Here is a 27,402-nt window from a genome sequence, read left to right as displayed (position 1 = left end):
AAACAGCAGACTCTTTTGTAGCTGGGTTCGAAATCTTTGTTGTTGACTGCTTCTGGCATCTTCTCCCCTTTCCTGGATCTGCAGGATGATACCTTTTGGTTTGTCTGCTTTCTCTTTAACACCAAGATCTGCTTCATCCTGGTATATTTTTAAATACCAATTAGGATACGCAACTGGTGTCCATGCCAAAGTGTCCACTGACACCCACCAGACCAGTCTCGAGACCTGCTTTTCTTCCCAGTTTCTGTGTTAGAGTCCTATTTAGACAGATGGAGCCAATTGAGCGGGCCCTGCTGAAAAGCCATATTCAGTTAGTGTCAATCTTCCTGCTGACGTTGGAGACGGCAAGGTCTCCTGGGATTCCATTTGGAAATCTTACTGGATTTGCAAGACTTAAGTTAATATAGAAACCCCCCCAAATAGTGTCGGATAGTGTAGGGCCTCATTTCTTTGCCTTGAAAGACATTTTCAGAGGTCTGTCTCAAGAGTCTTGCTGATAGGGAAGTTTCTTCTAATATTTCAAGGGAAACAGAACACAAAAACACTTCTATTTTCTTAATACTTTTTCTGTCCATGCCCTTCCATCTCTGTAGTGCCTTTTTAATGTCTCTCCCCACATTCCTTTTCCTCTTTCTCTCACTCACTCATTAACCTTAGGTCCTTGTTTCAAATGGCATTAATTACTAGCCATGAAACTTGGTAAGTGATGCCCATAAGGGAAAAGTCTTTCATGTTTTCCCCGCTTTGGTGAGGAATGAATGTCTCCTATAGACATAAGTGAATACATTTCATGATGAAGAACATTTATGTTTTTCCTAAATCAAGTGAGCATCTCCTTGCTCACATAGAGGATGCGGTTCCCTGAGACTGTTGCTCTGGGAAGCAGCATCTAACAGAAGAAAGAGTGTGGGCCTTGGAATCAGAGCCAAGGGTTTGAGACCCAGCTCTGCAGTTATTCAGAGCAAATGATGTACTACTCTGTATTTCCATTAACTTGTCTGTTACATGGAGTTAATAATTATGTACTTTGCCACGTTGTGTTAAGAATTAAAAAAGAATGAGTAAGTGCTTAGCCCCTACTGGACATTGGAATGGTAGTTGTAAACAACTCCAACTGGGATCTTTGATAAACGTCTTATCTTGGCCTTCTTGAGTCCAGCAAAGATGTCATCTTCATGCCTTCATTAAACTAGATCGTGTTCTCTGAAAACTTTCTCATGAGGCATATAAGAAACTGATTACAATAAAATTCAAAGTTTCTCAGTTCTTCACTTGTGCTTTTAAAAAGGGAAATTTTGAGGTATGAAATAGGTTTCTAGAGTCCTCTTTAAGATTTTTGTATTCTCATTGTGATGCGCTATGTGAAATGCGTGGCCTCAAAAATGTGGGCAGGTATATAAATGAAGAAGCTGCTGTTACAGGAGCCCAGGAAGCCCAGAGAGGCCCAAAGAGCTTCCTTAGGGAAGAAATGACTGTCCCCAGGGCTTGGGCTTTTAATCAATGTTGAAAGCCATCATGAAGGCCCCCAGGCATTGGTAATATTTATATGGGCAGCAGAGTAATGCTGTATCTGCTTTGGCAGAAAAATATGAATTTCCTTCTCTCTTGTTAACAGAGGATGGTCAAGGGGCAACTTATGGACTGCATGTTTTTGTCCCCCCACCCCACAAATTCATATATTGACCTTAATCCCCTTGATGGTATTTGGAGATGGGGCCTTTGGGGATAATTAGGTCATGAGGGTGGAGACCTTATGATGGGATTAGTATCCTTATCACAAGAGATACGGGAGAGCTTGCTTCCCTTCTGTCTCTCTTTCTTTCGCTCTCTTCCCTTTTTTTTTTCTCCTTTGTCTCCCTTTCTCTCTCTCTCTCTCTCTTTATCTTTGTCTCTCTCTTCTCTGTCTTGACCATGTGAGGATACATCTCGAAGGTGACTCTCCAAGTCAGACAGCGGATCTGCAAGCGCCTTGACCTTGGACTGCCCAACCTCCAGAAATGTGAGAAATAAATGTTTGTTTAAACTATCCGATCTACGGTATTTTTGTTACAGCAGCCTGAACTAAGACAGTAACTAAAGGAGTATGGCAAGAACTATGTTACTCAAAGTGTAGATTTTATTGCAAATCTGAAATGGAAATAAAGTCAAGGCTCTGTCTTTATTTACAATAAACTTTATGTGTTAAGTGGGCTTTTCTATTCTTATATTTTACTGTGTGGTAAAATAATAAACATTCATTACGTGATTATGACGTGCACTGTTTTCAACATTTTACATGGATTTTCTCATTTATTCCTCACCACGATGCTGAGGAAGGTATTATCATTTCCACTAGCATCAAAAGGTTGGAATAAAGATTCTGCAAAGGCACTTGATAATGTGTCAGTGGTGTCTGTCTTCTGAGATGACCTGATGATGGAACAGCTGACCACTCATTCAGAGAGGTAGCCTCCCGTGGGTACTAGGAACCCTGGAAGGTGTGCCTGAAGATTGTCGACACAAGGTAGGTGACCATGCGCACACCCTCCAATGGTACTCATCACATTAGAACACATCTAATGATTTTACGTCATCTTAAAGGCTCTACATGACTCAGCTTCATCTTCTGTTATTCTGCCCACGTCTCTCTTTTTCGTACCCTGCTTTCTGTTTCTACGGAGCAGTTTTAGCTACCTGACATGATATTATGTGTAGAGCAGGAAGATCTGGCTAACAGTCCCAGACAAGGACTCCCAGTGCATGAAGGATGGTAAAGAGCATAACAGTGCCAACTCGTGGGCTCCAAGTCAACACACAAAATGCTCGTTGGAACAGCGCTTTACTCAGAAAGGAGAAGTGAGCAGCAAGATCAGTGTCTGTAGTGTGGGCCAGTCTCCCATGGCCAGTGGGTCCCTCCTGATGGCTGGCACTGGGGGCCTGGACTGCACATACCCTTCTGTTGGCAAAGCACTCATTCCCTCCCTGAGGAGAAGGCAGGGCAGTGGAGGGCCAGATATACTAATGGCCCTGGCCAGGTGCTGTGTCACACACACTTAATGTAATACGAGGAAATTTGTTTCCTACCCAGAAGAGGGAACCCTGTCCTGCCAGAAGGTAATGAAGGAGAGTCCAGTTACCCATCACCAGCTTGTCTAGCTTGTGTATTATCTTTTCTAGGGCCTGTATGCTATTCTGGTATTCAAACGTGGACAGTCAGATGGAACCAGTCATTAGTCTGCCCCTTGGGAAGGGTGTCACCTGCTACCCTGTGATGAGCCAGCAGAGTGGCGACCTTCCAACCTGCCACGCAGTTCTCCATGTAGACAGTGGGTCCTAGGACTCTGAGGCAGCAAGACTCTTCTTCAGAGGAAAGGCATTCCATCACCTATTAAGGTCCACAGAGAAATGTATTCCAGGGGAGAATAAGTGACCCCAATCAGGGTGTGGTTGTTGTGTCATTGACTAATCCAGTTATACCTTTCTCTGCCTGTTGTTGCCAGCTTTTGGCTTGAAGAAAAAACGTACACATCTGCCTCTGCCCAAATTGGCTGTATGAGTCGGCAGCACCTTACCGCATGAGGGGTCCTTTCCAGTCACGTTATAGGTGACATTAAAGCAAAGGACATTGGAATGATCTTGCACCTTAACTTGTATTAGTGGGTGTGTCTGTTGATGGCCTGAGGAAATCCTGTGTCTTTATGGATTAGCTGGGCCACCAAGATGGGAGTCTGAGGTAAAAGGGATCTCAGCTTTGGATGCCAGATCAGTTTTGTTTCTGGTCATCTCCCTTTGCTACAGCAGTGCTGATTTTGATGAGGGTCTTATCCATCCAGACATCACTATGGGTCTTGGGTGGGGAGAGAGAGATCAGTGTCCCCTCTCCTCCCTTACCCCCATACATCCTGAGGCAGGAGATGTTCCTGTGTCACTTGAGGTGTAGAGTTTCCAAGGATGGTCATCTAGTCCCTCTGTCCTAAACCAAGGGCCAGCACCTCCTCAGAAACCCATTGCTCTAGCTCTTTAGCCCAAGACTTTCAGCCCCATCATTCAATCCGGACAAGGAGGTTACATCCTGTACAAACTTTGCATGTCCCATAACCTGACCCACTAGTACAGGGGACTTGAAAGTTCCTGACACTATCAGAGGAATTCTGGTATTGTGCCTTTCTGTGACCCCCTTATCTGATTGAAGGCCTGTATGGTACCTGAACATGTGGCAGAGATTTTTCTCCCACATGACTAGGGTGGTGTTGACATGTGGGTGTCATATGAGGACAGCAGTTCCATACCCAGAGTAGGTGTCAATGGCTGTGAGTCATCAGAGGAATCCATAGCTGGGTATTAAAGGCCCAGTGTGATTAATCTGCCAAACCCTAGCCTGCAGGTGCCCCTGCATACCTGTGCTGATTCTCTTCGTTGTACTGCTTGGGCTCATTGGCAGGAATCACAAGATTGCACCACATCTTGACTTTTGCATCTTTGAGGATTATCCCCCCGGGTTTGGTCCATTTCTGCATTTGAGGTGGGCTGTCATGACTGGTTTGCTTATGCCCCCAGCAGGCTACCATTGTAGCTTGTTGGCTCAGGAGTTCCAGTCATGTTCTTGTTTGAAAGGTCTTTTGCCATGGGCATCCACATGAGTGACAAAGATTTGCTCATTCCATGTGGCAAGCTGTTGCTGTTGTCCTTGTTCCCAGATGATACCTTAATGGTCTTTAGTTGCCAGTCTCCTGACCAAATGGCTAGATCATTTGCCACAGCCCAGGAATCAGTAAAGATTTAGTGAGGCTTGGGGGCCCCTGGGTGGCTCAGTTGGTTAAGCGTCTGCCTTCTTTTCAGGTCATGATCCCAGGGTCCTGGGATGGAGCCCCGCATCGGGCTCCCTGCTCAGCAGAGCCCTGCTTCTCCCTCTCCCATTCCCCCTGCTTGTGTTCCCTCTTGCTGTGTCTGTCAAAAAAAAAAAAAGATTTAGTGAGGTGTGTTGGGTGGGGGTGGCTTGCACAGCCATCACCGCTGCATGCGGTCCGTGGGGTAAAGCATCCTCCTCAGGTTTCCATTAAGAGGTGGCCGTCCATGTGGTGGATAGCCATGGCAGCCCTGTGGACTACTACAGCTTTCAGTTTTGCAGAACCATTGGTAAACGAGGCCAGGCTTTCAACCAGAACCTCTTCAAGTGGTGGCCCCCAAGTGGCTAGGGGAGGGGCCAGCACATCCCCTACAGGGTGCTGTGTTCCCTCTGGCAGGCTTACCACCTGCTCACGGAGTCCACTGATCCCTTGGGGTCCTGGCCTGGCTCGGTCTTGGATGTACCATTCCCATTTGATGATGGAACTCTGCTGGGCTTGTCCAATTTTATTAGTGGGATTTGTGAGAACCCAGGTAAGGATGGTCCCCTGAGGCCTCAAGGTCACATAAGGTGCTTCGATGGTGAGACATTCGGTCTTTACCAGAGCCCAACATCAGTGAGAAGCTGCGGTTCTGAGGGTGTATGTGAGGCAGCAGCTTCAGGCAGCTTGTGGGTCCAGAATCTGAGAGGCCAACACTGTAGTGCCCCCGGTGTAGTCCCGGGCTGCCACAGTCTCACTCAGCAGGGGTGGCCCTTGCGGCCACCTGCAGTTCCACAGACCTAACAAGCTCCAAAGGTCCCAAGGCCAGTACCTGGGCTGCAGTTTGTTGAATGGCTTCTAGGACTTGTGTTGAGAAGAGCCCCATTCTGAGGTGGCTGCCTGAAGGAAGCCCAGAGGGTACGAACTGTCTCCAGTATCCTGGGAGGCCCGCTAGCTACGGTCCTGCCTGTTGGTGGGTGCGGCCTGCGACGCTGAGTCCTGTTCAGCCTCTCCCGAATACTCCACTGACGCCTGTCTGTGTCCCTGTGAGGTGGGCGACCAGACTGGCTGTGGTTCAGAGTTTCACTGGCTGCTCGGAGAAGGTGCTGGTTTGTTTTCCTGTCATAAAAACCACCCATCTTCAGACAAACTGTCTCTTTCAAAACCTGTTTTACAACTACCTTTTACAAAAACTATAAAATGTTGATATTATAAAAGTAGTATCTTCTTCTTAAAACAATTTGGAAAAGGGGCTCCTAACCCCTCCATAGAAAAGTAGGTTGGCTAAGGTTCGAGTGTATTTCCTTTTACTCTGTTTTGTGTATTTGTTTGTTCAGTTGCACAAAGCTGTGGATTTTGCAAGTTGTCACATGGCTTGTTTTAAGACTGAATTAAGTATCGAGTATCTACTGATAGGACAGAAATGAGTCGTGTGTTTCTACATCAGTTAGCTGCTTTCCTACAGCACTGTGGTGACGTGGACAGTACTATCCCTTTTTCTGCAGTTGGGGAAATGAACGCTCTGAACGTTTTTGTCACTTGCCCAGATCATAGAGCTAAGAAGAGCCAGAATCAAAATTCATCTGGCTTGGGGCTGACTTCAGAAACCTATGTTCTTTTGACTTTGCATTTTAACGGCCATCAAATATCCTGTTTCATTATACCATGATGCGAATGCTCTGACAGGTGAGGACATCCATGGTAGGGGTACCTGCCAACTGAGGCAGAACTCTGTCTTTCTGGGTGTTTCTGTCTTCCAGGCCCAACTCGGCACACAGCCATGAGGTAAAACATTCTGCTTTCCTTCCCGGCGTAGCTTCTTATGCGTGGGGCTCTGCTATGATATTGGGCATATATGATTGATTCCAGGTGTCACTTATGTCCAGGGCTGGGTTGTGGTGGAGGGGCCCCACAGCAGTGCTCTTGAAAGGCTTGGATCTGTCCAAATTGTACCCCTGACTCTGTGATTTGATTGCACACCCCAGACTTCTGCCCTGGCTCTGTTAAAGACCTCGGTTCAGGATGGGGGCCCTTTTGAGGTCAGGGCCTTGTGCTTGCTCACGTGTGATCTTCTGGAATCCATTGGGCGGGCCTGAGAAGCAGCTGCCCCCACCAGGCTCACGGTAGAATTTTTAACACAGGTGCTCTATTTTAGAAGTTTTTATCCTTCATTGTAAATAGCTAATAAAAAGAGACAGCTACAGGTCATTTATAAATGCACTTCTAGAATCCAAATTCAGAAGGTTTACTAAATGCCAGGAGCCTGGTCAATAGCCGTTTTAAATGCATTTATTTCTGTTGGGAGGCAAACTTTCTCCAAAATAGCTTTGCTGTCAATAGACTCTTTGTTCCTTGATGTACAGTTTACAAATAAATGAATTTATAGGACTTGCTAATGTGTGAGGGTTTTGGAATTAGTGCTAAATTTGCAGTCTATTATTATCTAGTCATCTTTGACAAACTCCATTTTAATCTTATTAAGCAGTATCTTCTGTGATTATGTATAGAGATTCCTAAGCTAATTCTATCCTACTTGGTTTTTACAGGAGAAAAAAAAGTGTGTGTGTGTGTGTGTGTGTGTGTGTGTGAAGTATTTCTTTTAGATGAAGAGGACCCAGAAGATGCTGGGTAATAAATACCTTTCACAGTTGGTTAAGTATTGAAGCTAGGGAGGCATTTGACTCCAAAATCCTGACATCTTTTGTGCCTACCAATTCCGGGAACTTTTTTATCGTTGTTTAGAAAATGTTTGAGGGGCGCCTGGGTGGCTCAGTTGTTGAGCAACTGCCTTCAGCTTGGGTCATGATCCCGGGGTCCTGGGATCGAGCCCCACGTCGGGCTCCTTGCTCCGCGGGAAGCCTGCTTCTCCCTCTCCCTCTCCCCCTGCTTGTGTTCCCTCTCTCACTGTGTCTCTCACTGTCAAATAATAAAAATCTTTGAAAGAAAAAAAAAAGAAAATGTTTGAAATATTTGGGAAGTTGTGTCTTTTCACTCCCTTGGTTAGGATGGTTTGGAATTGCAGACTCTGTCACCAACCCTTTGCTGAGATTTTTTTTCCCCCAAAGTATGCTGAATCTGTAGGCCTCAGAAATGGCAGTTCTCATCCATATCCTAGTAATCATCCTAGCCATCGTTTATCCAGTGTCAGAGTCAGCTCTTGGGGCTTGAACAATAGCATCTCATTTAATCTTTACAATAGCTCACAAAGTGGATATTTTTAGCTTACCTTTTTAATGAGAAAGCCAAAACTCAGATTGGTTCAGTACCTTGGTCAAGACGGTACAACCAAGAAGACAGAGGAAGGACTGCAAGTGAGGTTTGCCTGCCAGGGATCCTAGACCCTGCTGCCTTCCATGCCACTAGCCTGCCTGTTCATGCAGAGAGGAGGTGACTGCTAGGCCACCTGACTACCTGGCAGGAAGCTCTGCAGAGTTGGTCATTTCTATTAGATTATGTCTATCAGGGAAGCCAGAGTGTTCGCAGAGATTCCTACCCCCTTTTCGGTACCTGCAGTTGTTTGCTGCTTTGTAGACCTGATGTCTGGGAGAGTTCTCAGGGTCCAGTGACCAGTTGCATGCACACAAGAAGAATTGTTTTAACTTGCTCTAACTAAACATGCTCCAGAGCTGAAGTGTGTTGGTAGAAACACATTCCTAGGAAGCAGGTGATCCAAGTTTTTGATGGTCAAAAAGCATGAAATGGATTGAGATAGGATCCAAACAATTGCAATCAAAGTTCAGGACATTTTGTTTAAAGTAGAAACTTCCAGTAGAGCAGAATCCCCCTCCCCCACTCTTCTATGAGCTCAGAAGATTTTGATTTAATAATCCTTTATGTGTAATCTTCAGTATTTGAGCCAAAGGCATTACTGGCTACCTTTCTCATTAAGTTGAGGCCATGGCCGTGCCAAGAGAAAATGTGGGTTGCCATGGGTTTCAAGATGGTGATTCTCTAGGCTGGAGATCCTTCTAAGGGATTTAATCCTCTAGCCAAAGCCAAATGCTTGTGTGGTTTAGCAGGAAATGTCTATTTAAATATGCTCTTCTAGCTTTCAGCGGCTTGTGATTCTGAATTCACTGGTGTCCCAAGGAAGTCTTTCTCAAATCCTTGACCCAGACACTCCTTGTGAAGCTATTGGCATGTAACTCAGTGTACTGGCCTGTAACCAAGTGACTTGGGAGACTTACCTAAGTGCTGTTGCATCCTCTTAAGAACAAATCTTCATTCTTCTGTGGTCAAACTTCAGTCTCTATGCTCCTCAGACATATGTTAAGAAGTATCACCATTCACTTAAATGTAGGCCATGCACCATGCCAGGTCTTGGGGATATGGAGAAGAAAATGCATGGTTCTTGTTCTCAAAGATCTTACAGTCTAATGAAGAAGGTCACAGTCTCAGAATGTCAAAAAAATGCTAATTGAAAAAATGTCACCCTTTTTTTTTTTTAAACATGAGAAAAGGGCTTGTAAGGGGGGAGGTATCTGGCCCTTAGGAAGACACACATATTGAACCCATTAGTGCATTAGTGGGGTGATACAGCAGAGGGTCCTTGCAATGCTGTGTCCTGCAAGTTTCTTCCTGAGGATGCAGTGTAGAGCATTTCCCAAGGTCACGGTGAGGCCAAACAGGAAGTTCAAACAAATGCATGATTCCAGACCGGTGTTTAAGAGGCAGCATTAACCACATGGCCAGGGCTGATGCTTGGATCCTTGTGCCTTGCCACTCTAATGCTCTTCCTGAGCACCTCCCCACGTTGGTCATTATATGCAGATACAAATAACTTTCCAAATAGAATTTCAGTGCTCACCTCAACAAGCATTTGCATGATTTCTGTCTAATATGGAGAGAAGTGAAATCTCCTGGGTATTTTTTGACTTGGTGTGCCAAAGCTTCTTATATGTGTTTTTCAGGCTTCCATGTACTCTTTAGAACTGTAGTACAGTGACTTTTTCTGTCCACCAGACATTAAAAAGGGCTGCCAGGTTAGTGAACCCCCAGTAACTCTCTAGTGAGATGTATGCATAGCTTTATAAAGGCAGTTAAAAGCAGTTTTTAGAGATTCTTCTAGTCTCTTCCTTGCCGCCCCCATAAATACAAGGTAGAATTTAAAAATGTATAAAAATACACCCACATATACACACAATCACATTCACAAACACATGTACATATATATATGATACTGCTATAGACTGAATGTTTGTGCCCCCTCCCCAAATTCATGTTAAATCCTAACACCCAATGTGATGGAAGGTGGGAGGGGGAGTTTTGGAAGGTGGTTAGATCATGAGGGTGGAGCCCTAACGAATGGGATTAGTGCTGTTATAAAAGAGCTGGCTAGTCCCTTCCTCCCTGTGGGGCACAACGAAAGGACACCTGGTTTATGAACTAGTTCTCACCAGACATTGAATCTGCTGGCAACCTTGATCTTGGACTTCCCAGCCTCCAGAATGGTGAAATATAAATTTCTGTTGTTTATAAGCTACCCAGTCTGTGGTATTCTGTTACAGCAGCCATAATGGACAAAAACATACAAATCCACAAACAAGAACTTCACAAGCATATACACACATATTCACAACTCTCAGACACACGTATGTACATATACAGCACTCATACTTACACATACATGCATACATACACATGTAAAAACATGCAGGAACACATAAACACACACCCTCACATGCACATATCTGTGTACTTGGGGAAAACCCCCTTTTGGCGACAGTAGCTTCTTTTTCTCTTTTTGCCCATTTGCACCTTGGCCTTCATCCCCGTAGCAAGCCAGTCTGAAAACTTCTAAACAGCTATAGCTTTTGCCCCAATAGCTATGTTTCGTGACATAGATTCTCAGAGAGAGAGGGGTATTGAAGGAAAAAGGTCTGTAAGCAAATTGCAATCTCCCCCAAATAAGTACTTGTCTAGCACAGGTTTCTAGGCTCACCAGGGATGAGTGGGACAAGCACTCAGCTGAGTTCAGGACTTGAGTTCTAATTCTGCTTTCGTCACTAACCAGCAGGGCAAGGCATTTATCGTCTCTGAACCTCAGAATCTTTACTCGTAAAATGAGCAACTGTCAAGATGATCTCTAAGATTTTAGCTCTGAAATTCCATGCATGTCTCTTTCCCAGTGACAGAGGAAGTTCAAAGCAGAATAGGATGGGAGTAGCATGTGAATAAGATCTGAGTCCCCACCTGTAATAAAAGCTAAAGCTATTCCCGAACAAGAGAACCTCTTTACCTTCTCAGTGCTTTGCTCAGTGCTCATGTTAGATGTATCTATCAATCACTGGTTTATTCATACGGTGCCTCTCACCATGAAATCTAGGCTCTTGAACAATATAATTGGTCTAATTTTGGTTTTCTGACTGCAGAAACGGATGCTTCCCCCACTTGTCTCTTGTCTCAGCTCTTATTGATTTTGATGGTGAAAGGGATTAATCTGATGCTCTGTGGAAGCAGACATCAAGATCTCTCGAGCAGAGAGAAGTTTCTCATTCTGCCCGTTTGGCATTTACAGGGTATTTCATTAACACCACGGGCGATTCATGCCCCTTGTACTTTTGGCTGCCCTTGCAGTGCTGCTGAAAAAGGGAAAGCCTTTCTTTTGCTAGGAAAGGGGCAGAAGAAGAGGTGGCTCAACACCTACCTGGCGTCTGATGGGGATTCAGGTCACCCCCGCTGCCCCTGCGAACCAGGTGGTCCCCTGCTTACCTTGCTGTCCTTGTCTCCAGCCACTCCCAGAATTCCTGCACTTCTTTAACCTCATGTTTATGAGCTTATATTGAAACGACATGTTTATTTCTGCCTCTCGTATAGAACTTCAAAAACCTCAAGTCTTTGTCTTCCTATTGTATCCTCTGTGACTCGCCTGTAGTAGGTACTCAGTAAATATTTCTTGACGTAATTAATGACTTGAGTTAATCTGGATGCAAGCAGGGATGGATGGAGGACACTTTTTGTAGCCTGGGGATTTGGTTTCATTGCCTCATGCTGTGATGTCCCTGGCAGCTCTGTCTACTGAGCTGGCAGGGACATGCCAGTCTCCTTTGTGGTAGGCCGAAAGCACATTTTTATTGGCCAGTGTGGTCTATTTTGTAATGCTGAACTGAGACACCTCGCATAGTCAGGGTTTCTGCGTGGATCGAGGCAAGTTCTAAGAGCTGGGCCACTCCCAGAATGATGAGAGTTTCTCTTGTCTATAACCTGGGGAAGAAGTGAGCTTGGATGTCCATCTACCTTGTCTGTCTTGGGACAGGTTGAGAAGTGGTCCAACCACTGGCATGCCAAACTGAGGGAGTCTAATATTCCTTACAGCCAATCCCTGAAGCAAACCACAGCTCCTAGGTATGCCCGTGGCCCCTGGAGGGCTTGTGTTCAAGTCACTTGAACTCCTAGAGAATTCAGGTCAGAAGAGGGGAATCAAGATCTAACAAAAGATAGCATATTTTTTTTTTCCTTAAAGATTTATTTATTTGAGAGAGAGAGCACACGAGAAGGACAGGCAGAGGGACAGGGAGAGAGAGAATCTCAAGCCAACTCCACGCTGAGCCCAGATCCCGACACAGGGCTCCATCTCACGACCCTGAGATCATGACCTGAGCTGAAACCAAGAGCCGGATGCTTAACTGACTGAGCCACCCAGTGCCCCGATAGCATGTGTTTTTCTAAAAAAGTGTGAAAGACTGAAGCTTGCGTTCTATGCAGATGGTCAGCATCATATTTGCTTGTACCAAAAAAAAAAAAAAAAAAAAAAACCCAAAAAACCACTTGGTTATTTTTATGATTTAAAATATTTATTAAGGGGCGCCTGGGTGGCTCAGTCGTTAAGCGTCTGCCTTCGGCTCAGGTCATGATCTCGGGGTCCTGGGATCGAGCCCTGCATTGGGCTCCCTGCTCCGCGGGAAGCCTGCTTCTCCCTCTCCTGCTCCCCCTGCTTGTGTTCCCTCTCTCGCTGTGTCTCTCTGTCAAATAAATAAATAAAATCTTAAAAAAATAAAAAAAAAATAAAATAAAATATTTATTAAAATCCCTGATATATGTCCTGTTCTGTAACAAAGTTTTGGGGGAAATAAAGAACATGGATAACTCCTCCCGTCCGGAAATGAAAGGGATGAGCAGAATTGTTTGAGTGTCTTCATTGTGCTAGGTGTTTGAGCCTGTGCTTTTGTCTCTTCATGACAACTACGGTTTAAGGATATATTCCTTCAAGTCTTCATGAGAGGGGCAGTGCAGCGCCTTAGACTTTTTTAGTATACTGCTTTGACCCTCCCTTGAAGACATGAAGGAATATACTCATGAGACAGAGTTCTTTCCAGTGAGCCAAAGTTTCAGATTAAAAAGGCACCAGAATTTCTGAGGAACAGGGATCATGTTAATGCCCGGACCTTAGAGAGGGAACACGTTTAGTCTGGAAGAGGACACCCCATAATGGGCAGGTACCCCCAAAGGCACAGACATGGAGATGGGAGGGAATATGGAGAAGGGTGGGCAGATTTCCACCTTTGTTGGGACAGGAGTCTGGGATAGTGAATTTGTTACTCAAGAAGCTAAGCTGTTGTAACAAAGAGATTAAAAAAAAAAAAAGCAGTGGCAATTAAATCACATACAAGTTTATTTCTCTTTCACCTGCCAGTATAGATGTAGCTGGGTATTTAGAAAGGGTAGTTGGCTCTGCTTCAAGATGTCTTCCCGAGACACCAGTCTCTTCTGTCTTGGGGCCCCACCATCTCCTGGGGTGCTGTCCGTGTGCATGTGGTTACAGAGGGTGTGGCGCTGCCACCACTGGCCGGGGGGGTTGCGGTGGGGATAGAGGGAAGGCAGCCTCCTTTTCATGGTTGCACCTGGCACTCCCAAGTCACATGCCCCCCCAGAGTTAGGATGCATGGCCACCCAGAGCTGCAAGGAGGGGTGACACTGTAGCTTCTGACCAGGTGGCCTGCAAGATCTGCTGCTAAGGGAAAGAAGGGGAGCCGATTAGCCATCTCCACCACCAGGAGATAAATAGAATGGGAATGAAAACTGTGAAGGACCTTAAATACCTTTTCTCAGGGGACTCATAGTCTTTCTAAAGACAGGGAGGAAGCATGTTTCGGACCTTTTCAGCCACTGAGGGAGCAGGCGACTTTGGTGGCCCGGGGAGTGCAATGGGCAAAACCAGCTAGTAGAGGGCACACTTCACTGTCTTACACACCTGACTCCTTTTCTTCGAGAAATCTTGCATCTGCTTCAGGACCCCATCGCTGTGAGCTACATCATGTCAGTTCACATGGAGGATTAGACCTGGGTGCGCTGTGTCTTTTATTTCTTTGGTTTTGTTCTGTTTGAAAATGTTGGCCTGCAGCCAGAGCAGAGAAAGGGAGAAAGAGGGATTACTTTCTTATCATGAGGAAATCAGATGCCTAAGCTAGTGTGTCGTGATATTTTTTAAAACAAATTTTTAGGAAAATTCAACTTATCCTGTTTACCCGTATGGTAGGCTTTCTGGGCCGTGGGAAGGAACCTATTTTTGCACTTAATGAAATGGATCTTGGCAAGAAAGGGTTTAAAACTAACTTTAGATTGATTTAAAAAGTAATCTCTGTACCACTGACTTGTCTTCTGTCCTTAAAAAGAGGAGAATTTTTACAGTGCTTGTAGAAAGAACACAGTTCCTCTCCAGTTGCTCGATGGTCCCATTAGCAAACTCATTTGTCAAAGCCTTGTTAGGTGATCACAGAGGTCCTTGCCCAGGACCCAGTCTGGATTTCTTACCAAGCCGTGTGTGTGTGTGTGTGTGTGTGTGTGTGTGTGTGTGTGTGGTGGGGGCAGGGGGATCCATGTGTGTGTATTTGAAATCAGAATGTTCAGACATGTCAGTATAAAAGACAGACTCCACAGCACCCATTTTTCCTCTGATAAAAGGTTATATCCAAGAAGAGGACTTAAAACATATGAAAAACAAAGAAGTTGAGCAATTCCATTGGAATATAATATCAGACACTGTGGTTTTGTTTTTTCTTGCCTCTGTGTGTTGGAGGGTCCATAAACATTTTTCTATCAATTCAATAAATTACACTGTGGCACTCCCAGGGTGAGGTAAGAACTTGGGAGGACAGTTATCTAATAGCAGTATCCAGCTTTTATTTGAAAAGAAATAGAGGCTGTCTTACCAACGGAAGCAGGTGGGATTATTGCCACACAGTCTGAGGTGCCAAACACATGCCTGAGACGAAATGTGTGACTCTGGTGCATCCCGAGGACTGTGGGGTCCTTGAGGTCATCACCCGCGGAGGCAGTCAGAGTTACGGTTGGGAGAGTGGGCTCTAGAGACAGACTGCCCAGGTTGGAAGCTGTGTGGCCGCTTCCTCGCTGGCTGACCTTGGGCAAGTCGGTAGCCTTTCTGGCCTCAGTCCCTTTATCTGCAGAACTGTGTCATGTGACCTCACACGGCTGCCGTGAGAAGCAAATGATGGATGCCAATGATGTCGCAGAGAAGTGTCCGCCACATGGAAGTGCTCAGTAAATGAACCAGGTTTTTAAAACTCGAGAGCCCGTGTTTTTGCCACTTCATTTGATACCTCATTAAGAAATGGGGGCTGGGGAGAACAGCAGGCTCCTGGGCCCAGAACGGGGGTGGGGGGGGTGGGTCAGCATGCTCCTTTCCCCTGAGGAAGGAGAAAAAGTCACTATTCCCTGCCCAGAGGTCAAGGAAATGGGAGGAGGAAGGAGCAATCAGAACATCAAATGTCACAAGAAACCATAACTTTGTTTCCGAAGTATTAATTAGGAGAGTAGATATTAAGTGCTTGCAGCCAGGGACTGTGTATTATTTATTTTTGTAGCCATAGTGCTTGGCTTCTAGTAAGAACTCAGTAGCTCCATAAATGTTGCAGTGTGTTGGCCTGTTCCTTGTTCATGCATTTGTTCAATCACGTGGCACCTCTTAAGCACCTGTTGTGGACTGGGCGCTGCTCTAGAAGCTGGCCATCTGCAGTGAAGAAACAGGGTCAGACCCCCTGCCCTGCTGGAGCCTTCACTCCGTCCGGGTCATGAGCCTGTGCCGGCTCCTCAGGCTCCCCACTTCTAATAAGTACCGTATTCCTCTTTCCCTCCCCACCCCCACTTTTGTTAACCAAACTCCTCTCTGGTTCCTAATACTGTACTTCCTGAAAATTTGGCCTCGATGATTTCCTCAAACATAGGTACAACAACAGGCTGGGGGTCTCCCTGGCAAGCTGTGTAATTTAGAGGAAAGGGCTCCTTACTTGGTGCCAGAAGACCTCCTAGGTTTGAATCTTAGCTCTGTCATGGGTTGGGTGGACTTGTGCATCTCCTGAGTTCCCAATTTCTTTCTTTTTTTTTAAGATTTTATTTACTTATTAATTAATTAATTTATTTATTTTTTAAAGATTTTATTTATTCATTTGACAGAGACAGAGATAGCGAGAGCAGGAACACAAGCCGGGGGAGTGGGAGAGGGAGAAGCAGGCTTCCTGCCGAGCAGGGAGCCTGATGTGGGGCTCAATCCCAGACGCTTAACGACTGAGCCACCCAAGCGCCCCAAGGTTTTATTTATTTCATTTATTTTATTTTATTTATTTTATTTATTTATTTTTGACAGAGAGAGAAAGTGTACAAGCAGGGGAAGCAGCAGACAGAGGGAGAGGGAGAAGCAGGCTCCCCACTGAGCAGGGAGCCCGATGTGGGGCTCGATCCCGGGACCCTGGGATCATGACCTGAGCCGAAGGCAGACACTTAACCACCCAGGCACCACCCCCATTTCTTTCCTGCAAAATGAGAAGAATATTTATCTTGCAGTAACTTGTTTAGAATGTGCGTGCTCCTAAGAATCAGCTGGGTTTTTATAAAAATCCAAATTTTGGACCTCAGCTTATACCCACTTAAGAACCTCCCCGCCTTTATTATTTTTAGCAGCTCAGAGAGCCTTGCACCAAAACTATACTATTATTACACTGTCATATTTTCCTTTTGTATTTGCTCTTTTCCATTTTGCACCTATGATTTTAGAACCTGAGCTTTCCAAGTCTTCCCAGACATAAGGGGTGGTGATGGGCTTATCCAGAAGGTCCGGCAGGAATCACCAAGCAAACTCACAAAACGACTCAGCCGCTTTCACTCAGCTTCACTCATCAAACCACATTGCCTTCCCTTATGCTTCAGGCCTGGAAGATGGTTTATTGCTTTGCTTCTCGAAAGAGTGTGGTATGTACCAGCTGCATGGGCATCGCCAGGGAGCAGGTTAGAAGCGTGGGATCCCAGGCCTCCCCTCAGACCTTCCAAATCAGAATCTGCAACTTGTCTCCTCCCTCACAGTACTTTTGGAGCAGCCCCGGTCTCCTGAATGCCTCTGCGTCAACTACTATTCAGGTGTGTTGTTCTTTTAAAATTATGGTAATAATTAGTGATTTGAAACTCACCTCGATTCAGGACCACAAGACTATTTAAATAGATCTATCTGCCTGAACGCTGTTGTCCTGACGTCACAGAATTGATGCCATTTATGAGCTAGCAAGTAAATTCTATATGTGTTGAAAAATGAGATAAATTTCACGTCACAGTTTAATAGGGGCTTTAAAATTTTAACATGTGTAAGTCATCTTCTGCTTTCTCAGTGCCTTTTCCTGAGTAGTGGAATCAGAAAAGAAATTTATGGTAGGTCTAAGTTTGTGTGTGTGTGTGTGTGTGTGTGTGTGTGTGTGTGTGTGTGTGTTTTCCACTGTGGACTTACAAGTGATTAATTTACAAATTAGCTCTCTGAGTAAGCAGGTGACATTGATGGTCTGGCCCATACTGGTTGGTCCTCTAAGCCAACTTGGGCAATAAACGTAAATAGCGTCCAAGGTCTTTACTTTTAAAGAACTATGGCCATCTAAAAGGTGGAAGACAACTTAGTAAATACAAAGTGCCGAGCAGCTGAAGAAAAGAGAGGCTTGAATCAAACACGCCTGCATGAGTGGACAAGTTGGGCTTCTCAGGATTAATGATTAAAGATGTTCTTTACGTCCCTAGCCTGATTAAATGAGGCTTCATTCGAAACCACACTTTCTCCTTTTCTTGCTTCTTCAAAATTCGCCACCCTTTCCCATCCCCTCAGGATTGATTGCGGGGCTGATCTAGCATGCTGCCTGTTTACAGCAGTAACTTCTCTCTCTTTGTATAAAAGGAAGATTATCCCTTTCTTAATTCCTTGTTTTTATTGCTGTCAGATGGGAGGCCTTCGGAAGTGAGTTAGCATTCATTGTACCTACCCAGAAGGTGGCTCACCTTTTGATGGAGATGTTCTTGAGGATTCCGTTAGTGGCATCTTGGCATCCTGTCCTCTCTGACTCTCACGGCTCCTCCCCTGCACCCTCCTTCCCACATGCCCCTCCACTCCCAGTCAAGTGGTCGCGGCGCCTGTCGGTCAGCTGTTGCTTTCTCTTTTGGAAATCCGTCCTGTGCTTCCACGGTACAGGGTTTTATTACTTTCCCTCTTGATCAACATTTCACAGAGTTTATCCTGCCAGGTTTTACTAGGCATTCTGCCTCCCCTCGACCCCTAAAAAATGAATTGCTCAGGAAAACAATACAAAATGCTGATTTAGACAGAATTAAATATGGTTCTGTTGGTTGGTTTAACCACAGGACAGCCCGGAACGTTTGATATGCTGCCAGGTGGGGTTGGGCCGTTGCGTGCCTCATTCCCAAATTTATTTCCCGGTAGAACCCTCTTGGGAAGTATCTAGTGAAACCGGGGTGCTGTGAAATGCACCTTCCAGTCTCTTCCTTGGTATCTCTGCTACGTGCCTCTCTACCTCCTACGCTATGTCCAATGAGCCCATGTGCTGCTGCAAATTTCGTATCCTCACCTTCATCCCTGATTAACCTCTACCACCAGTAGCTAACTTCCCCTGACCACTGACTTTTACCACCAGCCTTTTACAGGCATTTTCTCAGAAGCGCCCCCTCGCTTCTTCAGTGTGTGTCAAATCAAGCTCAAACGCCTCACCTCTTATTCAAGACTGTCCGTGTTCTTGGGCCAACCAATTGCAACCACCCTTCGCCCTTCCCGAGCGTTCCATGTCCTCCTCCGTGCTTGGTTTTTCTTTATACTCCTTATACCTCTTAATTTACTTATTTCTTCTGCTTATTGTCCATCTTCCCTCAGCTAGAACGTAAGCTCCACGAGACTGGGATGTCTGTTTTGTCAATGGTGCTGTATTCCAAGCATGTGCGGCAGAGTCTAGCCCCTAGGAGGTACTCAGTACATGTTTCAAATCTAGCTGGATGAATGACTGAGAATTTGCAGTTTCGTCTCCTGCCCGGGCTCCGTGTTGATTCTCTGCTCTTTCCTTGTGTGTATTCACTCTTTCGAAGTCCCTTGTCTTGATCTGTCATCATCTCTCTGTACCCTTCAGAATCTAATGTCCTAAGTACCGAGTCTCCCAAAAAGTCTCTTCTGATTGGAGCTCTTTCCCCATCGGAATGTTCCCTCATTTGGAATGTTGTGGTTTCTACCTGTCTTATCAGTAAGTACCTTCTGCCTGGTAGTCCAGCTACTTGCAAGCTCAACAAGTTGCATGGGGCCTTCGTGTTTGCCTCTTACTTCACAGTGGAATATGCTCATTTATACATTTATATAAATAAAGATGACAAATCCAACATCGTGTTTCCGGTACAGCAAGGCGCAGTCGTGTCTCCGGCTGCATTGTGCTCCAGACATCTGTGTCCTCATCGAGCCCTTGAGGCGAACGCTTGATGTCCTCAAGAGACTGTGAATGGGAATGTTTCTTTCCCCAACATTTCTTTTCTCCTGAAAGGCATTTCTTTGGTATGTAACAAAGCTTGGGTTGCAGAAAATTTCAACTGCTCATCATGGGAGGAGAGAGTGGTCTAAGAATTCAGATGGGAGGGTTGTGAGGGGCTCGAGGAGTTTCTTTTCTTTCTGGGTTTCATTTTCGCATTTCATTTTTTCCCTCCTTTTGGGCAAATAGGTTTCTCCTTGCAGGCAAATATGCATAATTTCCCCCCCCGATATATTTTTTTTATTTATTTCTCTTTGTTATTGGCTCCCCCTCCCTTCCTTCAGAGAGAATTCAGACACTCCCACAACATATAAACAAATGCTGGGAAATTGCAATGCTCTTTTTCGCAAAGTACGTTTTCTTGGGCGGCCCTGGGCCCCGTTTTAAGGCTGCTGACGCTGGCTTTCCGCTGAGCCATAGGAAAGTATGTCATTCTTTCTCTTCCACAGCATGTCTCCTGTCCCCAGGGGGCTCAGTGGCAGCCAAGCCATAACTTGTCCTCTCTCTCATAAACCTTCCCTAATCCCCCAAGCCCTTTCTAATACAGCTTTTCTATTTTTCCATATATCACCACCTTAAGTGTGTTCTGCTCCAAGGTGGGGATTACCTAAATGAATAAAAATATGTAAATATTTGGGAGATAAGATAGCAAAGGCTTGAAACCAGGCAGACTTTTATCCCCAGATTCTCCCATTTGCTAGTTGTGTAACCATAGTTGATGGTCTTTTCTAAGCCTCAGTTTCTTCATCTGTGAAATGGGGATAGCAGTGCCTGCCTCGTAGTGTTGTGGCAAGAATCCGATCGGATATCATGTAAAATTTGTGGCACCTGGTGATCATTCACTAAATGGCCAAGATATTGCAGGTTATGCTCTCTGCTTTTCTGGTATGTGGGGTCCTAGGGCCTGAATCTTTTTCATCCTATGTGTGCCTGACATATAATAGTCAAATCATTTTGGTTTCAAAGACGAACATGCAGCATTTTGCCTTCACATGCCATTCAGCTGAGTAAAGTGAGGACAGGTCATCGTTTGGTCTCTGTCTGCCATGTCCAGAGACATGTAAAAGAAAAGGCTCATACGTGAGGGTGACTCTATAGTGCAGTAGAAAGGAGTATATTCCCTGGGAGTCTGGCACTTCCTATTAGTTTATAAGCAGATCTGTAAGCAAAAGACGACTTTTAGGAGGCGTTTGATATGTTGGGTGACATTTTCTGGATGATATGGTGACATTCTTTTTTTTCTTAAGATTTTATTTATTTGACAGGGGGGCGGGCAGGGGCAGAGGGAGAGGGAGAAGCAGACTCCCCTCTGAGCAGGGAGCCTGGGGTTGGGGGTGGGGGGGGGCTCGATCCCAGGAGCCTGGGATCACGACCTGAGCCAAAGACAGACGCTTAACTGACTGAGCCACCCAGGCGTCCCGTGATATGGTGACATTCTTAAATACAGGGACCCTCTCTAGAGCATGAAGATGACATGAGTTTGTTCTCTTCAGCAGCAGTGCTGGAAAGAGCTCTGTTGAGGAGAATGGGGGCTTCGGTGTGATGCAGGTAAAGCCCACGTGTTTCTGGATTGCCCTTCCTCCTCTGCAGGATGAGACTGGGCTAGATGACCGCTAAGATTGTCTAGGACTGAAGGTCACGTTGCCATCCCCATTTAAGAGCCTCTTTAGGTTGCCTGTAAGAGCATCTTCACCAGTTACCATGCCGGGGGAGGAGGGGGGCTGGCTTTGACACGGAGTGCTTTGGTGTGGAGGGCACAGTTCTTTTAAGTTGACATCAACTTTCCTTTTACCTTTTCTCTTTTATTCCTGCTCGCTCTCTTCTTTAAAGGGGTCAGGTAAAGCCAACAGTGATACACCAAGTCAGCCCCGCCTTTGGTGATATGGGATCCACGAGTGTGGATCTTGTCTCCGTGTGCGCAGACTATTCCCTCTTAATTGCCTTTCTCCTTTTGCTCATTCACATCTCCCGTCTTGGTATTTCCTTGAAGTTCTAGCTTATTCTCCCTTCGTCCCATCTTTGCGTGGACAGGACCTATTTCTTGCAGCCTGCCATGGAAAGCAGTGCTGCAGAGCAGGGTCCAGCAGGTTCCCTGGGAGCATGGCCCGAGCAGAGCTGGGCACGGTGAAGCACTGCCAGGTGTGTAAACTGTCCACTCACTGCTTGGCCCCCACCTCTGTTCTATCTGGATGGTGACAATTACAGCACCTCAGACTGGGCACAATGACCCCTCCAGAGATGCTCTCAGGGTAGTCCGGATGTGCAACAGGTGAGGACCCAGAGGTGGCTGCCTCGGCAGGTCTTGGCCTGTCTCTGCCAAGCGGCAGATGCAGATGGGCGAGGTCTCTGAGGAGCTAGGCCTTTCTGCACCTCTTTTATATGCCCGGCTTATAGCCCTGGTCTTTTAACCCCTTGGACTCTGGAAAGGAGTGGCTGGGCCTCGAAGCTTCAGGCACAACTCCCACTCAGCCTGCTTCACAACCTGACATTGCTGGCCTTTGAGCCCCTTTCTGAGTGTGCAGTAACCCACTGGTAAACCCTATCCTACAGGACGTGGGGTCGTGGCCCTCAGCTCTGATGCCGAGAGGGGGATGTGTTTAGATCACTGCCTCTGCCTTCACTGGTGACTCCAGGACTCAGGAGGAGCCAGCAGGACCTGCCTTGAGATATTCGCAGGGAGATAGGAACACCAAGCTGTGTTACTTTAAAAAGTTTACACTCCAGCCAGCCTACTGGAGAAAATTGCCTATTTCCTACATCACAAGGAAGGATTAACCACATAAAGACAGGCCATTTAAAAAGACTAAGCCCCCGATAGAAAGGCGTATAACTCCCTGTCCTAGTTTGAGTTCCCACAGAAGCAGGAGCTGAGACAAGGATTCCAGGGCACATAATTTATATGAGAGATGATCCCAGGAAACACCGGCAGCAGGGGAGTGGGGAATGAGACGGGAGGAAGGCAAAGGTGGTATTGTCATGCTAGCAATCCTTGTGGCAACTGGAGCTTAATCCCACTGGAAAAGTCTGAGAGGTTGTGGAGTACAGGCACTTCCAAGTTATCCTGAGAGGTGAAGGGCCTGCTGGCCAGAGAGCCTCAGGCAAGGAGATGCAGCGGCTGGCTGTCAGAGGTCAGGTCCCTGGGCTCAGAAATAATAAAGGCTGAGGGAATGTGACGGAGCGCCGGCTTTGCTACATCTATTATCCCATATTCACCTTCTAAAGGATCCCAGACTTTTTTTTTTTTAAACAGAGAATGAATTCAAAACTCAGACAGGCAACTGATCCCCATGGTCACAGAGCCAGTTCTTGAGATGCAGGGTCACAAGGATCCAGGTTTCCTGACTCCTGCTTCAGTGCTCCTTCCACTTGGCTACTCAAGGCAGAAATTTAGATTTGTCATGATTTATGAGGCTTCCTGCACCTGATTAATGGAACAATATTTCCCTTCCCAACGTGGGTTTGTTAGTCTTTTTCTGAGTGAAAAATTGTCAAAGGGATTAAATCCCCTTTGAGAGCCAGAGAAAGAGCGAAAAATGGCTGAGTGTGTGAATAAAGTCTCCCAGGAAGATCATATTTTTGAAGGCATTTATTATTCATGTCTTTTTGTCATTGTCATGTTTTCATTGTTTACTTGGTCTTCTAGCTTTTTGCTTTTCCAAGGGCACGGCTGATCCATCCTAGAAGAGCCCAACAGATCGCCTTAACAATGGCTCATTACTGTCCAGGTTATTTAAGACGTGGTGCAAATATTTATCACAGAAAAGCAGCTTCTAAGCACGCCCCACCAGGTGTGATGAGGCGTGTGACTTTTGCACGTCACACATTTGTGGAGCTCCTCTGGATGAAAGGGTCAGTCTTGTCTATAAAGCACTGCACTAGGCGAGGGTGGGCTCGCTTAGGTTCTGAAATGCCCCCAAGCCCTTGAGAATGCCAAGCATGAAGCATCTGTGGGATTCTCAAGGCTGAGCCTGAGGCTTCCACCAGCCTGTGCTGAGGGGGCACATCCGCTGAGGATGTTGACTGTGGCCTCTGGCAGAAACAAAAGACCCCAGCAGACCAGAAACGTTTACATTGGAAACAAAATGCTTGTGTAGGATTCCAACTCCTGAAACTAGCTAGAAACCTGACAAATTATTCTGAGCTCTGCGCAGATTGGAAAATCATGGATTAGCCAAAGACCACGTCCACTGGACGAGTGAGGAAAAGATCCAGAGCTTTCATCATCATGTTCCCTAATGCATCATGTTCCCGGATGCATTTTGGCAGTTGAATTCTGTCTTCATTTTCTTAGTTCTCTGAAGCCGAAAGTTTAAGTCCTATTAGGCGAACTTTCATAAACTTTTGAGAAAAAGAGCTTCATGTTGGAAAAGCTTGCCCAAGTCTTTCTTTAGAATTCCCAGAAGGGAATTGCTGGGTGTTAAGGTGAGCACATTTTTTAAGGGGATGCATCTGGTTTCCAGAAATGGGGAAAATATTTCTGTACTCTCCTTCATCGTGGTTCCTGGTGTTTCTTTCCTTAGATCTTCTTCGGTAATGGGTGTGTCATTCTTTTCCACTTTGCCAATCCGATAGGTGGAAGATGATACAGCATCACCCCTTTTTTTTTTTTTTTTTTTAATTTATTTGAGAGAGAGAATGAGAGACAGAGAGCATGAGAGGGGGGAGGGTCAGAGGGAGAAGCAGACTCCCTGCCAAGCAGGGAGCCCGATGCGGGACTCGATCCCGGGACTCCAGGATCATGACCTGAGCCGAAGGCAGTCGCTTAACCAACTGAGCCACCCAGGCGCCCCAGCATCACCCTTTAATTTGCATCCCTTTAAATACAGTTGTGGATACTTTTTCTTGTGGGTATTGCCTATTTGCATGCTATGCATTTGCCTATACTTGAAGGACACCGATAATGCTCTCCTCCTGTCCTTCATTTTTTGCTGCCAGAATGACTTCAACTAAGCCAGGCACTCCATTCCTGCTTCCCCAGGGCTCCAAATACATATGGGCTGCTAGGGAGTACCTGTGAGCCCCCCGGAGACAGATCAGCCCCTAGGATTGCTCCCACCTCAGGGCCTCATCTGCCTATGTGCGGCGCATATGAGACCAAATGGCTGCTTCTGGCCAATAAACTGTTTGTGGGAGGGGATCTCAATCAGGCATATTCCTCATTCTTTTCAATAAAACATGGAATGAGTCCCGGAAAGGCAGTCCATTCCTACTTTTTCAAGTCAGACTTTTTTGTGTTTTATTGTTGGTATAGCTTGTTCTGTGTTGCTAACTTTTAAATAAAAAACCATATTTTTAAAACAATAAACCCGGCTTTCTTTGAGTTACTTTATCTTGCCTTCCAATGAGGTGACCCACATGGGGACAGTCATATTCTGTACCAGGCCATTGACTCTGAGCTCCTTCGCCTCTCATTTTCCTAGGTCTGAGAGAATGTTCTGTTGAAATCAGGAAATCTTCCCTTTTCTGGTGTTTATCCAAAGGTGGGACCCTTGGAAATGGGCTATTTTTTCCAGTTGGGTGTGCTCTTTACCACCTTTACTACTGGCTTAGTGAGTTGGCTTGGTCTTTGTTAGTGGTGAGGAGATGTCAGCTCTGGGATCTGCAGTCAGTGGCATTTTAAGTGTTGAGAATGAGCTGCAAACCCAGGCAGACGCCAATCAGAGGAAAAGTAAAGCTGAACCCGGTCCGGTCTACCTGAAAATGGATCTATTCATTTCCCCTAGGAATTTTCTTGTGCTATGTGGGTGGGCAGTTCTCTCGGAACACCACTAGGATTACAAAAAGGAGAAAACAAGAAGCAGGAACCAACTACACTGTACCTGAGCGGAACCTGGGGTGATGGGCACAGGTTTCCACCCTGCATGCAGGGCCCTTTCTCTCCCACTAGAGGGCACTGTCGCCACTCTTAAAGCAATAGTACCCGGGAAAAACTCTGGTCGTTTCTTAGTTGGAGTCCCCAGAAGCGCTGCATTTAAGATGCTACTTTGTGTCTCAGCCTCCACTCTCAAGGTGTGTTATGAACAGAACAACACTCCTGCCCAGCCAGGCATGGGGAAGATTAGTGTCTGGAAACTTCTGTTGTAAATTAAGCACAGTCCCTGCTTATTTGTGTTTCATTAATGAAATGTGATTGTAACCCTGGGGCCTTTTCACACTTTCCAGGCAACATCCACCTTAGAAGTGCTGTGCATCCAGCCTGCTCTTATCCTTTGCCCACGTACTTGGCTTAAATGTGGCTGCAGCACGGTTGTGTTGAGGTTGGGCGGGAGATGAGGACTCTGTTCTCTCTGTTGATCCTGTTTATTTTGGGGAGAGCTGAAGAGTGCCCATGGTTGGTATGGATCAACCTGACGGGAGATTTTTCCATTTAGAGAGGATTTAAGACTTCAAGCAAGGGAAATATGAGCCATATTTCACTCTCAATATATCAGGGAGTTCTACCATTTAACAAAACCACTATTCTGACTTCTGGGGTTTTTAGGTCATCTGGCAGCTGCTGGGTGGGGTCAGTTCCTTGGCCTTTGGTCAGAAGTGCCTTCCGATTACGAAGCATCTCTTTACTGAAATATTTACGTTTCCACCAATCTTTTTATCTATTTACTTTCTTGTTAGCCTTGGAGGATGTATGAGGTGACCTTTAATTGTCCTTTAATTGTGGGAATGGAGGAGCTTCTCCCTAGAAGGTCACCAGTGTTAATCCAGAGGGCTATTGGCAGTGCTATTCCTAGTTTAAGGTATAGGGTTTGGGAGTGGTTGTTGCTTGGCGACTAGTACGGTGACAGCTTATTTTCTGGGCCTGTGACCCTGAATTTGTACCGGAAGAACATAACAGACTCACTTAGCAAATCTTACCTCCCCACCCCCCAGATTTAGGAATACTACTACCACCATCATTGTAGCTAATAATTATATAGTTGTTACCATGTTCCAGGTAAGGCTTATTTCTGTTTGTTTGTTTTAATGAACTTTATGTTTTAGAACAGTTTTAGATTTACAGAAAAACTGTGAAGACAGTACAGAGAGTTCCTATATACCATACATCCAGTTTCTTCCATTGTTAACATCTTACATTGGAATGGCAGGTTTGTTACAATTACTGAACCAATACTGATACATTGTTATTAAATCAAGTCTAGGCTTTATACAAATTTTTTTAGTTTTGACCTAATGTCCTTTTTTTCTGTTCCAGCATCCATCCAAAGTACCACACACATAACATTAGTTGTCATGTCTCCTTAAGATCCTCTTGGCTGTGGCTGTTTCTCAGACTTTCCTTGTTTTTGGTGACCTTGGCAATTTTGAGGAGCCCTGGTCAGATATTTTGTACAATCTCTCTCCATTGGAATTTGTCTGAGGTTCTCTCATGATTAGAATGGGGTTATGGATTTTTGAGAGGAAGACCACAGAAATAAAGTACAGTTCTCATCACATCATATCAAGGGCATATACTGACTTATCATGGTTGGTGCTGACCTTTATCACCTAGCTGAAGCAATGTTTGGCAGGTTTCCTCCCTGAGAAGTTACTACCCCCCATATCCATAATGTGCTCTTGGAAGAAAGTCATTATGTGCCACCCACACTTAAAGGTGGGGAGATATGCTTCACCTCCTCAATGGCAGAATATCTACACACACTTTTTTTTTTTCAGTTCTGCACAGGAAATTTGTCTCTTCTTGCCCATGTATTTATTTATTCAATTATTTATTTATATCAGTATGGATTCGTGGAGATTTATTTTATACTCTGTGTTATAATAAAATACTGCTTAATTTTGTTTGCTTCAGTTTTTCCAGATTTGGCTACTGGGAACTC

At 45.5% G+C, this 27,402-nt stretch overlaps 1 protein-coding gene and 1 long non-coding RNA gene across 13 annotated transcripts in view; one reads left to right on the top strand and one right to left on the bottom strand.

Annotated features, from left to right (window-relative positions):
- Positions 1-27,402, top strand: part of ST6GALNAC3 (ST6 N-acetylgalactosaminide alpha-2,6-sialyltransferase 3) — a 577,918-nt gene that overhangs the window by 55,491 nt on the left and 495,025 nt on the right. For 7 of the 9 annotated variants that reach the window (XM_078072897.1, XM_078072898.1, XM_078072893.1 and 4 more), the window contains exon 1: positions 16,765-17,171. The exons of 1 other annotated variant lie outside the window; for it this stretch is intronic. In XM_078072897.1, coding sequence (XP_077929023.1) covers positions 16,956-17,171 — 216 coding nt within the window. In that variant the 5' untranslated portion in view covers positions 16,765-16,955. Of the gene's footprint in view, positions 1-16,764; positions 17,172-18,819; positions 19,615-27,402 lie in introns of those variants that run through there. One more of the 9 variants, XM_078072895.1, reaches the window with a different exon arrangement.
- Positions 13,405-18,370, bottom strand: LOC118537391 (uncharacterized). Of its 4 annotated transcripts, none has more exons than XR_013448110.1 (3): positions 18,069-18,370; positions 13,844-14,139; positions 13,405-13,755 (listed from the first exon to the last, which is right to left on the bottom strand). It is a non-coding gene; the product is annotated as an uncharacterized LOC118537391 (long non-coding RNA). The 4 variants fall into 4 exon arrangements; XR_013448111.1 differs by having other exon boundaries at positions 13,405-13,752; XR_004918114.2 differs by having other exon boundaries at positions 13,996-14,139.

Source organism: Halichoerus grypus, chromosome 5, assembly GCF_964656455.1.
Source record: "Halichoerus grypus chromosome 5, mHalGry1.hap1.1, whole genome shotgun sequence".
Classification (NCBI taxonomy): domain Eukaryota; kingdom Metazoa; phylum Chordata; class Mammalia; order Carnivora; family Phocidae; genus Halichoerus; species Halichoerus grypus.
This window is presented reverse-complemented; position numbering and strand designations above follow the sequence as displayed.